This window comes from Hemisphaericaspora subhashii, assembly GCF_019202705.1.
Source record: "Hemisphaericaspora subhashii strain CBS 10753 chromosome Unknown scaffold63, whole genome shotgun sequence".
Classification (NCBI taxonomy): domain Eukaryota; kingdom Fungi; phylum Ascomycota; class Pichiomycetes; order Serinales; family Debaryomycetaceae; genus Hemisphaericaspora; species Hemisphaericaspora subhashii.
In genome coordinates, this window is record NW_026057257.1 from 55,478 (window position 1) to 67,749 (window position 12,272).

Consider the following 12,272-nt stretch of genomic DNA (forward strand, 5'->3'; position numbering starts at 1 on the left):
CAAAAACACCAAAACGCTGTACAAATAAATCTGTCTTTATCTGTTTCTTTTTTTTTCTGTTGTATGTATATTTGTATGGTGGTGGGTTTTCTACTTTTTCATTAAACCACCAATATATTCTTGAAAGTATTGAATTTCATTATCATATTTATCACATACACTTTTAGAATCTCTAATATTATTAATTAATGAATCAATCTTATATTTCAATTCAATAATCTTATCAATTTTATCTTGTTTCAGTAAATTACAAAGATGAGGAGTTTGTTGTTGATGATTAGGTTGGGGTATCAAGCCATTGGATTCATCTGGATGCAATTCTTGTCTTTCACTGGTAGATTCCATTCTGATTACTGCTGTCTTGTTGCCACTATAATGTCACGGATAAGTATTGAAAAAGGAAGTGGAAACGTTTTTAATTGAAACATTTGTTGAGAGAGTGACAAACTGAGTTGATTAGAAAACAAATAAAATTCCAAGAGTTTTGTAATTTTTACACGACCATCTCAAAAAGAGCAGGGTAATCCCCGTACTAACTGTAAAATGAAACGATTGCGCCGAATTATGCGAATAATTCCGTTAAGGAGATTCTTATGATTATTAATTAATTACAACTTAAAATTTTAAACACCGTATAATTGATTTACACTTTTAAACATACAACCTTCCTCTCAAAGTAGAACCATTGAGCATTTGATAACTAACAACAGTCATGTCTTGGGAAGGATTCAAAAAAGCAATTAATAGAGCAGGTGCATCAGTAACTGTTAAAAGTGTGGATAAAGTGATGGATAAAGATTTTGATGTAGAAGAAAGAAGATATAAAACTTTAAATACAGCAGGAACTAACTTACAAAAAGCAGTTAAAGGTTATTTAGATTCATTAAGAGCAGTAACAGCAGCACAAGTTACAATTGCTGAAATTGTTTCCAATCTATATGAAGAAACTAAACAAGGACAATCATTATATAGTAATGTTGGTAGTTTTTATCTTCAATGTGTTAAAGAATTTGATGAAGAAACTGTAAAACAATTAGATGGACCATTTAGAGAAACTGTATTAGATCCAGTAACTAAATTTGCTAATTATTTTACTGAAATTGATGAAGCAATTAAAAAGAGAAATCATAAGAAAATTGATTTAGAACAATGTAAATCAAAAGTTAGAAGATTAATTGATAAACCAGCAAAAGATGCTACCAAATTACCAAAAGCTGAAAAGGAAATGTCAATTGCTAAAGAGATTTATGATGATTTAAATGAAAGATTAAAAGCAGAATTACCACAATTAATTGCTTTAAGAGTTCCATTTTATGATCCATCATTTGAAAGTTTAGTTAAAATTCAATTAAGATTTTGTACTGAAGGTTATTCAAGATTAGCTCAAGTTCAACAATATTTAGATCCTACATCAAGAGATGAATATGCTAATGGATTATTAGATGGAAAGATAGATGAATTACTTGTACAAATGAATGGTTTAAATATAGCTGCCTTGGGAGGTGCGAAATAGTAGTCATGATATATATAACAACTGCTAGTAATATAATATACTTAATATTTTATATTTAGGGGGATTCTATAACTAATTATAGAATCCAATTTTGTGTTAACTTCTTCTTCTTCTAAATCTTTGTATTCTTTTTGTCTCGTTTGTTACATCTTCTCTAAGTTTCTCTTTTCTCTTATTGGTAATTGAAGTAACAATTGATATTCTTCTATTGTTCTATTATTTTTTTCTATTGAGATAGGGTTCTTCTACTAATTATACTTTTTTGATGCCATCAGGGAATTATATTTCCATCTGATGTTTTTTTCTTTATAGAATTGTAAAAGCATCTGAAACACTTACAGGAATTTGCAGAAGGATAATTTTCAATTTACTTAATTTATATCTTTCTTTTAATTATTTAACCATTTAAATTAATTAATTACATTTTTTTTTTGTTTGAAGATTAATAATTGATAATTTTCAGTTTCATTTAAATCTGAATTTATTAGAAATTTTCATTCCATTCCATTTTTGAAAACTTTTTTTGAAAAGTTAACACATTACAATTCATTTAACTTTGATTGGCTGTCTTGTACCAATATGACAACCTCGGCATTGAATGAGAAGAGTGGGCCTAGTGGTGGTAGTTCTACCAATTTTATCAAATCATCTTTAATCCATGGAATAAGATCAATATTAATTAAACCATCTTTATTTATAATAATACCAGCATTAATTATATTTCTATTATCTTATGATACATTATACGACTTTAATATAAAAAAACTCAATTGTCAATTAGCAACCCATTTTTCATCTGGTTCATCAGCATCATCAATTACCAATTACAATACCAATACCAAATTGAATTCAATTTTAAATGAATTAAATTCAATAGATATTAAAAGAGATGAATTTATCATCACACGAGTTAGTTTAACCAATAACTTGATTGGAAATACATTTACTTTCCAAACGTTTCAACAAGTTCAACAAGTTAAATCATTAATCAAACTGGATTGTCCCAATTGTATTATTATATCTCCAGCTGATTTAATTTCACTTGAATCTACCAATACTGAATCTTTATCATTCAAAAGACTTCTACGTCAAATCTTTAATTACAATCTCAACATATTGTTAACATTTTTATTTATTGATGAATTCACTAGATTCAATCAAATTATCCAGAATGCAAATGTCCTCAAGTTATATATCATTCATAATAACCAAACTCAGATAAGTCACATATTAAACGAATCCCTATCTGAAACAAACTTATCCATTACAAACCTAACTACTACCCCGAACATGTATTATATTAAAGGATTTATCAAATACTTTATAACTCAAACTAACCTACTGTTTAAATCCTTCTATTTTATAAGTGACATCATAGTATTATTACAATTATCTTCCTTTATGATATTCATGTATTTGGTTATTGCAAATGGTCATAAGATTAGATCTAATGTCGGGTTACTATATGGTTGGATAGTCGAAACTGTCATGTGTTGTATTGCCTCAGTCAATTTAATTAATAGATTCCATGGGAAACCAATGTGGGAAATATCTGAACCGCTGAACACGTTTATCAAACTAAGTTATATATTCATTGTATTATTATTAAGTTCCCGTTCATTATATTTGTCAATTGATTCATTATCTGATTCAAAATATAACAGAGATATTCATAGAAGATTATATCATTATTACGCAGGCTTGAAAGGTATACCTGTTATAACAAAAATATTATTTACCAATATAGTTTCAGTTATTAGCATGTCAACCATTATAAATATAATCCTAGTTTGTTCTTTCCGTGGAGATTATTTACATTCTATTTCCCAGCATTTATTTTATTTAGTTGAAGCCATAGTGGTAGCTCTCATTTTGGAATCCATTATGGAATTAACGTTTATCACGGGTATAATTATTGTCGATTTAAAGAAACTAGATTTGATAGATGTCATAAAAACAAATCAAGAAGTATCATCTTCTAATGACACCCCAATAGAAATTGAAAACTTATCCGAGGGAGCAAATACACTTTCATCGATTTTATTGAAATTGGATTCACCATCACATTCAAGACCAAATAAAGATTCAACTCGTTATAAATTGGGGCAATCATTATTAAGCGTCAGATTTAGAGATAATATTTTGCAAATTTATTCGATTGCTACTTTGTTACAATTGTTGATTATATTTGTTCATTGGTCATTACTTATTCCTAAAGGTTCAGTAAACAATCCATTGATAGATGTTGCTGGATTAACAATTATTTCCGAAGCAAACAGTATTATATATTATATTGAATTCCTATTAATTATTGGATTCATTTGTGCCATAGCAGCAATCATATTTAAATTGAATCCACCCAAGATGACTATTCCAGCTGCTTCTACTGAAGAATTAGATTTTGGACAGGAAGAGATTCAAGCTTTCAATTCGATTGAATTAGGTGATGCCAATAATGGACATCAATTAGATATTATTAAGATTCAATCAAATACAAAATGTTCATTTGTTGTATCGATTGGATTGGATCATAAAGTTTTCATTTGGTCACCATTGAGTGAATTAAGGAAACCAATTGATATTTCCAGTATGGTTGATGATAATAATGAATTTTGGCCAATTAATCATGTTGGAATTAGTGATGATGGGAGTTATATCATTTTAATTAGTTTCAAATATGGGTTAATTAAATGTTTCAATCGTAATGATATGAAATTCAGTTGGATCCATATTAATAGTTATTTTTTTGCATCTAATAAATGTAATGTATTGGAAGCATTTTTCAGAAAGAGGACAATTCCTGGTCATTTGATGAGACAAATATTAATTAATAGCAAAAAATCAACAAGTTCTCCACTAAGTAGAAAAGGTAGTGATGTATCGATTAATTCACAGATTAATGGTAGCTTACCACCACCACCTCCGATCGTTATGAAATCACACGGAGAGACACAAAGGCAACAACAATCCAATGCCAGTGCATTGTCCCAACAAAGTTTGGCTATTGATGAATATGTTCTAGTCCTTGAATCGGGAGAGTTGATTGTTTATTCATGTAATGATGGTAAGACCAAATCATGGAATATCATTTCTTCCATCTATGGGAATGATAATTTGGGAGAAATTAGAATTGTATCAAGTACAAAGTTGAAGACACCCAGAGTTAATGATAGAATAGTTTGTTTGACCAGTACCAATGAAATAATTATAGCTACTGTGGTGAATAATAATTGGAAATTTAGAAGATTACCTATCAAAGAAGGACAATATAATCAAGAGAACAAGCTTAAGCTTGCTTCGGCCAAGATCCCAAATTTACCAAGTCATGATTTTTCAGCTATTCACAAGGAGAAAGAGGATCAACGACCAGAAGAGTTACCAAAAATAAAAGGTTTACAATTAAATCCCAGCTGTATTTATGCGCTTGAATTCGTGGGTATGATAATGAAGGTGGAAGATCTAACCGCCAGTTTGATTGATATCCAAACTGGAATTGTGTTGAAAACATTTAATATTGGTAATTTCAAACCAAATACATTTCAAGTTTCTCATCTGGAACCTACCCATTGTAAGTTTTGTGGTTGCGCATCAGTTCAATCATTTTCAATTATTTATGAGGATTGTGATTCCAATACAATTTTCATTCAAACATTCAAAATTGATGCACAAAGATCTAAGAATAACATTTGTTTAAGAGTTGAAAGAGATCCAAGAGAAATCAGATGCCTTGGTTTTAGTGCTGTTAGTGAACATCAGTATTGGTTTAAAGGAATTACAGAATGGCAAATTACTGACGTTAACATGATTATCGGGGTTAAAAAACTGGCTGAAATTGATGATGATGAAGACGAAGAACAGACTGGGGTGGCTCCTGAAATTGACAATGGTGTTGGAGAAAGTAGTTTTGACCATTTGGTGGAGAACAGTGGGTTGATGTCATTGCGTAGCCGTCGTCATCGTCGTAATGAAAATAAGAACACTAAGCAATCTGGGAAATCCAATGGATTATATGAAGGGTTTATAATAGACATAATGAGTGGGAAATGTTCGACATATGCATTACCTAGAACAATAACGGATGGAACAGTTAGTACCATAAGTAAATATGGATTTAAATCAATTATTTGCAACTTTGGGAAATTGATGGAAATATTTTATTTAGGAAATGACAAACTCATTGAGAATGATATTTATTATAATGCTGATATTTGGTCAACTTTAGAAGAAGATAAAGATCAAATGAGGAAAACGATGTCCTCACCATCTTCAAGACCACCACAACCGGTTAATAGTGAGTTATTATTTATTAATAAGAGAAGGAAACAAAGACAAAAGCAACAGCTGATTAAAATCTCGGAATAAACTCTATATGTAATTGTTTATAATTATTATTAATCCACGCGGTAAAAGGAACAATGACGGATTATTCTATGTATAATTATCGCATGATCTGCTCTGATAAAATGTCGTAGTCTATTGTTTTCTTTTTGGAAAAAGTAACTCGGAAGACATTTTCATTTTTCCACTATTGGAGTTTGGATTTTTATTTCATATTCCATCTGAAGATAAATGTCGCAGAATACTATAACGTTTTTTTATTTTTTTCAAACCCCGGAAAGGTATCGGAAGATTCTTACACAAATTCATACTCCGGTGTTAAAAAAGCCCCCCCAGAGTTTTAAAAAGAAACTTATTTTGCAACATTTAAATATAAAAGCGATATGATTTCCCACAATTTCCCAAATTTATATTTATTTGGTTTAATCTTTTCTTATCAAGATTATACTAATCTATTTATTCAACAACAACAACAATAACATTTCACATAAAACATGAAGATCATCTCTGAAGAAGAAAAGAACGAACATAAATATGCCGTTCTTAAAGAAGGACTTAAAGGGTGTGCCATTGGTGCTGTTATCGGTTACGGGTTGTCACAATTAATTAAATATAAACACCCAGCTAGATTTGCTAGTTTCAATGCCTCAGTTAAGGCATCCTTATATGTTATGCCTGCTATAACAGTTGGTGCATTCATGGCTGATGATGGTTCTGTCAAATTTGATGAAAAGAAATACCGTTCTGATTACTTAAAACAGAAGGATGAAGAAGCTTTACAGAAATTCGAACTGATGACTACTAGCGAGAAATTTATCCATAACTTGAATGAAAACAAATATAAATATATTGTTAGTGCTTGGGCTGCTTCTTTATATGGTTCCTGGAAAATTGTGAGCAGAGACAAATATATGACAAATGCACAAAAGATTGTGCAAGCTAGAGTTTATGCACAGGCCATTACCGTGGTGTTATTATTAGGAACTATCTTGTTGAGTATGAGAGACGCGGAATTAAAGAAGAAACAACCTGTTCAAGAACCTGAATGGAAGAGATATTTAGATGAACAAGAACGTCTCAAGAAAGAAGAACAACATGCACATTAGATTTTGTTAAGATAGAGTTTATAGTTAATTTATTAATTTTATTTGTAGGGAATTTTTTGGAATTACGATTGTGGCTGTACTCTCATCACCAACTCTTTAAAGAAGGAATTGGATACCTCAAGTATCTGCAACAAGCATCTGTCTAATATGTGATGTTCCTTGGATTTTATTATTTTATCAAAAGACACGAATTCTATTTCATAAAACATATACCTGGGATTCTATTTTGAATTCCATTCCAGAATGTTACATAAAGCTTATAATATCCCTTAATTTCTATTCTTTATATATGATGATTTTTGAAGAATTTATTAGATATTTTAATATTATTGTTGTTACTACTACTTATATTTATATAACCTATAATTATAATAGTGCTGAAGGATACGTTCTGCACCAACATTATAGAAACGACCACTTGAAATACCAAAACCAACACAGCTTCGACAGTTATCTAAGAAACTTCAAATTTAAAGTTACACAGTTGAAGAAAATATGCAAGAGGAAAAAAAATCATGCAAGGAAGGTTAGATACCGATGTGAAAAGTGAGTTGTTTGATGATGTTGCAATCTGCTAGCTACTTTCGAGGACCGAGAATCAGAGGCTATATATGCCTAACAAATAGAGAGTAACAAAGGATATTGATTTAGGTACAATGGAGAGCCTGAAATTTGGCCCTACAAGGGAGAGCCAATAGAGTTAGTATGCGGCCAATTCAGGGCGGTTCCCTCGCTGCCTTGCTTTCTCTTTCCCTTCGTTTTTAGTTTAATTTCATTCATTACGAGCACACTACAGCCACTCTCGGGGTTAATGCTGCAACCTTAGTTTAAGCAAATTTATTGTACATTGGCATCCGAGGTTTATTCTTTCATCGACTTAGTTTCTTGTACATGCTAGAATCAACCAAGTAATAGTGCTTGGACTAGATTATACTTCACAGACATACCAGCGGAAATAGAATTGCTCCAACTTTTATGCGGTGATATGATGATGAGAAGGGATCCATACATCTGATCTCCTGATTGCTACTAGGGATGGTTTCGTTCGCGCTTAGTTTGCAGAGAAGAATCATGCTTTTTCACAGAGAAGAAGGTGTACAGGAAACAGCATGAGGCAAGATTCTGATTGTGTTCTTAAACTGGAGTAATGAAACTGAAGTTTCTTTGAATCTCTATCCAGGGCACGTTTCCTTTGTTGTAGATAGATATCTAAGGTGGGGTTCTCAATGATATTTGAGGGTCGCGGTATACCTTCACACTACTTCTATTGTAGTATTATTAAGTATAAGATGTATGTGAATCTTTTGCGGCCCATAAAAAGATGCAAATGATTTTTCAGGGTACAAAAATAAGAAGGACGGGAATTTTAAGCGAAAGACGGCGATTGTAGTTTCGATAGGAATGATCTTACTCATACACTAAAATCAAGGTGAATTTCTTAACGGATTATCCCAGACTGAAACTTGCATGATGTAAATGCATTCAACTAAGTAAGTAATTGATCCTTGGTTCAGGTTTCGGTCACTTAAACATTGGTAATGAAGATTAATATTTTGAATTGCAAAAATATTTTTAAGGATTATTTTGTAAAGAATAATTGCAAAAAAATTATATGAAATCATATCTTTACCATTTAGTCACAAAAATGCTTCACAATCGAATAATCATGCCATGAGCATATTGTTCGAAGCAAAATCAAATAAGAAATAATGACCACAGGTGTCCTCTGGTCCCTAGGGTGGAATACGACATATTTTGATATACAAACTCACAGATCTGGACATAGTTACATTAAGAACCTGGTCACCGAGAAAGCAGATTGGTTAAGAGTTACTACCTATTAAATTGAATAAAATAGAATTGATTTCAAATATTTGGTTAACAATGGGTTTGATCTGAATAATGATAATATACAAGAAAGGTAGTGAATACAAAATTTATGAGTACTAACGACAGCTATCAGTCTAATGACTAAAAGAACTAAACTGAATTTAAATCTATTCTAAAAAAAATCAATTGACACAAAATCTAAATATTGCGCGGGATTTATTCAATCAAAATTTATTTTTTGACAGAATCATAACAGAAAAATATTCAATTGGGCAGATCTTTGCAACCTATTGAAGAATCCATCACCGCCCCACCCGCCCTTAGAACAATGCCTGATCTTAATAAAGCACGATCGTTCTCACGATGACTGTACGTTACACAAAATGGGCAAACCCCCTTTGAATACATTAGAATTTATTTGGCTTTATCAGAAACTTAATTGTTCTATTCATTCCTTACGAAGTTTTAAACGTTTCATGTTTAGATTACATATTCACCAATGAATATTAACAAATCAAAGAATTTGAGACCTTGTATAGAGTCTTGTAAATATCATGGAATGCAATTTCCAGATAGTCTCCCAGGATGATATTTTTGATACTACCACGTTTCTTTTAACACCACTAGATTTCAACACCATGAACCAAACGAGGCAACTTCTACCGAATCAATTTTAGTCTTTGCATATAAATTATGCTTCACCAATCTATAACATGATTTAAATGAATCTATGACCTTGTCGTATGTCTAAAACTTATGCATACAAAGAACCTGAGAAAAAGGGATGAAGTTTTCCAATGTCTATATAAGAAGGTGAGCATCATCTAGTTTAAATGTAATCCTTGAAAATGAACTTCATCAACAAAATGTTACTATTATTACTTTATCTTTTATTGTATTTGTCTGCTACGGCAACTTCCAAGGCCATTAGTGGAATATTTACTTCATTCGATTCCTTGGAATGGAAAGGTAATGGATATCCTCAAGAACCTCACAGCAAAAGCTGGTTTGTAACTATGTCGTGGAGAATAGATGGTTCTCAGGCAGCTGCTGGAGACACTTTCAAATTGACCTTACCTTACGTCTTCAAATTTACAACTACTGACAGCTCAGTTGACTTGAAAGTAGATCAAACTAGCTATGCAACTTGTAAGTTCCAACCTGGTGAAACCCTTATCGAATTTTCTGAATTAGAATGTATAATGTTATCTTCCGTTGTTCCCACCACCTACGCTATCGGCACCATTACATTTTCCATGGTGTTTGCATGTGGTGGATCGTTATTTCCTATTGAACTTAAAGCTGCAAGTCAATTCGACCAAGGGGTTAATGAGATCAGCTTCTGGGATGGCAAAAACCAGCTTTCAATCCAAACGACATTTGCAAAATCAGCTGCCATGGACAACCTTGTCTACAAGAATAGAGGACTACCTGTTCTTAACAAAGTGAGTTTACTAGCAGGAGCAGGAACTTGTCCATATGGCTATTTGAGTGGTACACTTGGGATGACTATAGAAACTAGAAATATTCAGCTTGACTGTTCAAATATACACGGTGGAATATCTAATGATTTGAATCCGTGGCATTTGCCTAAAAGCATATCAACTGATTTCGATTTTACCTTGAGCTGTCTGACCTACAAAGTCACCATGAATTACCAGAAAATTCCCGAAGGATACAGACCATTCTTAGACTCATTAGGAAAAATTACTGGAGCAGGTTTTCAGGATATAAAGTACGAAAATTACTTTAGATGCAGCGATGAAAGATGGCTTGAAAAAGGTTGGACAATATCTTGGGATCCAAAGGAACTCGGGCTTACAGGATCAGATGGTTGGGATGTAGTCTATACGACTAGTACTTGGACTGGTCTGTATACACAGTTGACAACAATGCCTTTTAGTACAGGAATAGACAAGACAATGACAATAATTGTACAAGTTCCGGACACTACTGCTGAAGTAGAGCCTCCGCCAACATCTTCAACTGAATTCTATCCGGAAGAAAGTTCATCTGATATGGTGTTTGAAACAGGAAAGACTTCTAGTTTTCTGTCCGAAAGCAACCCGATTGAGAGACCAAGTTCAACAGATATATCCTCATCCATTGAATTTATTTCTACATACACCCAAGACTCAGATGATACTGCTATTGAAGCAACGATTGCAAATAGTGATCTTGACAACTCAAACTCAATGGTAGAATCCCATAGTTCATCTGTACTCGAAGATGAAGCTACATCAACACTCACATTTCCAGATTCTACACCACTTGAAACAGATTCAGATAATTCGCTGCAAACATTCGAAACAATGAATTCGCTATCCGGTGAGACCTTATCGGCTAGCAACGTCTTCCAAACACCAACTGAACCTGGAGAATTTACTACGACCATTGGCCAGTCCGAAGGATTAATCTCATCGCTTGAAGAAGAACCAGTAGAATCCTTGTCATTGAATGTTCCCGATGACTCTATTAGTGTTGATGCTGAAGAAACTAACAATTCCTTCAGAAATACTGATGTCCAAACCCAATATTCTTATGAATCAATAGACTCAACCATTACAGCTGAACTAGAAAGTCAGACAACAGTCACCGGAGAATCATCTTTGTTGGATCAATCAGATATTTTTTCTGATCAATCAGACCTGCATATTACAAGTGATTCCGCAATACCAGAAAATTCAGAACCAACAATAGTCGTCAGCACAGCTCCGAACGAATCTTCAGCTACTACCACAGATACTAGTAATAGCAATTCAGCTGAAAAATCACATTCAGATAATTTCACTGATGAAAGTACAGGATTATCAAATATTTCTACAGGTACCAATGATGAAGAACACGCAAGTACAGGATTTAGTGATACTGAAGAGAATACCAATTCATTGAATACCGACCAAGGTGCAACCAGAACGGAACCAGACTCAACAATTAAGGTAACCGAATCCGACGATGGTGGTGAATCAAATTGGAATACCAATGATGATGCATCAAGAACAGAATCAGATTCAGATGTCAAGGCAACCGAATCCAAGGATGGTGGTGAATCAAATTGGAATACCAATGATGATGCATCAAGAACAGAATCCGATTCAGATGTGAAGGCAACCCAATCCAACGATGGTGGCGAATCCATTTGGAATACCAATTCATTGAATACCGACGAAGGTGCAACCAGAACAGAACCAGACTCAACAACTAAGGTAACCGAATCCGCCGATGGTGGTGAATCAAATTGGAATAGCAATGGTGATGCATCAAGAACAGAATCAGATTCAGATGTCAAGGCAACCGAATCCAACGATGGTGGTGAATCCATTTGGAATACCAATTCATTGAATACCGACGAAGGTGCAACCAGAACAGAACCAGACTCAACAACTAAGGTAACCGAATCCGCCGATGGTGGTGAATCAAATTGGAATAGCAATGGTGATGCATCAAGAACAGAATCAGATTCAGATGTCAAGGTAACCGAATCC

The 12,272-nt window shown here is 33.0% G+C and overlaps 5 protein-coding genes across 5 annotated transcripts in view; 4 read left to right on the forward strand and 1 right to left on the reverse strand. All coding sequences in view use genetic code 12, as the record gives it.

Moving 5' to 3' along the window:
* Positions 1–90: 90 nt before the first annotated feature.
* On the reverse strand, positions 91–345 carry J8A68_002082 (uncharacterized protein; the record flags this gene model as incomplete). Its single annotated transcript, XM_049405795.1, has 1 exon — positions 91–345. The coding sequence occupies one exon, from the start codon at positions 343–345 to the stop codon at positions 91–93; it is 255 nt and encodes an 84-aa protein (XP_049264641.1).
* A 367-nt stretch (positions 346–712) lies between these two features.
* RVS161 (amphiphysin-like protein) lies at positions 713–1,513 on the forward strand (the record flags this gene model as incomplete). Its single annotated transcript, XM_049405796.1, has 1 exon — positions 713–1,513. One exon carries the CDS (start codon positions 713–715, stop codon positions 1,511–1,513), a length of 801 nt encoding a protein of 266 aa, XP_049264642.1.
* Positions 1,514–2,092: 579 nt separating this feature from the next.
* Positions 2,093–5,875, forward strand: J8A68_002084 (uncharacterized protein; the record flags this gene model as incomplete). The annotated part of the gene is made up of 1 exon (XM_049405797.1): positions 2,093–5,875. The coding sequence occupies one exon, from the start codon at positions 2,093–2,095 to the stop codon at positions 5,873–5,875; it is 3,783 nt and encodes a 1,260-aa protein (XP_049264643.1).
* A 470-nt stretch (positions 5,876–6,345) lies between these two features.
* On the forward strand, positions 6,346–6,957 carry J8A68_002085 (HIG1 domain-containing protein; the record flags this gene model as incomplete). Its single annotated transcript, XM_049405798.1, has 1 exon — positions 6,346–6,957. One exon carries the CDS (start codon positions 6,346–6,348, stop codon positions 6,955–6,957), a length of 612 nt encoding a protein of 203 aa, XP_049264644.1.
* A 2,696-nt stretch (positions 6,958–9,653) lies between these two features.
* Positions 9,654–12,272, forward strand: part of J8A68_002086 (uncharacterized protein) — a gene marked incomplete at both ends in the record, with an annotated part of 4,343 nt that continues 1,724 nt past the window's right edge. Inside the window, one exon of the mRNA XM_049405800.1 lies at positions 9,654–12,198. Within this exon, the coding sequence (XP_049264645.1) occupies positions 9,654–12,198 (2,545 nt within the window). The remainder of the gene's footprint in view (positions 12,199–12,272) is intronic.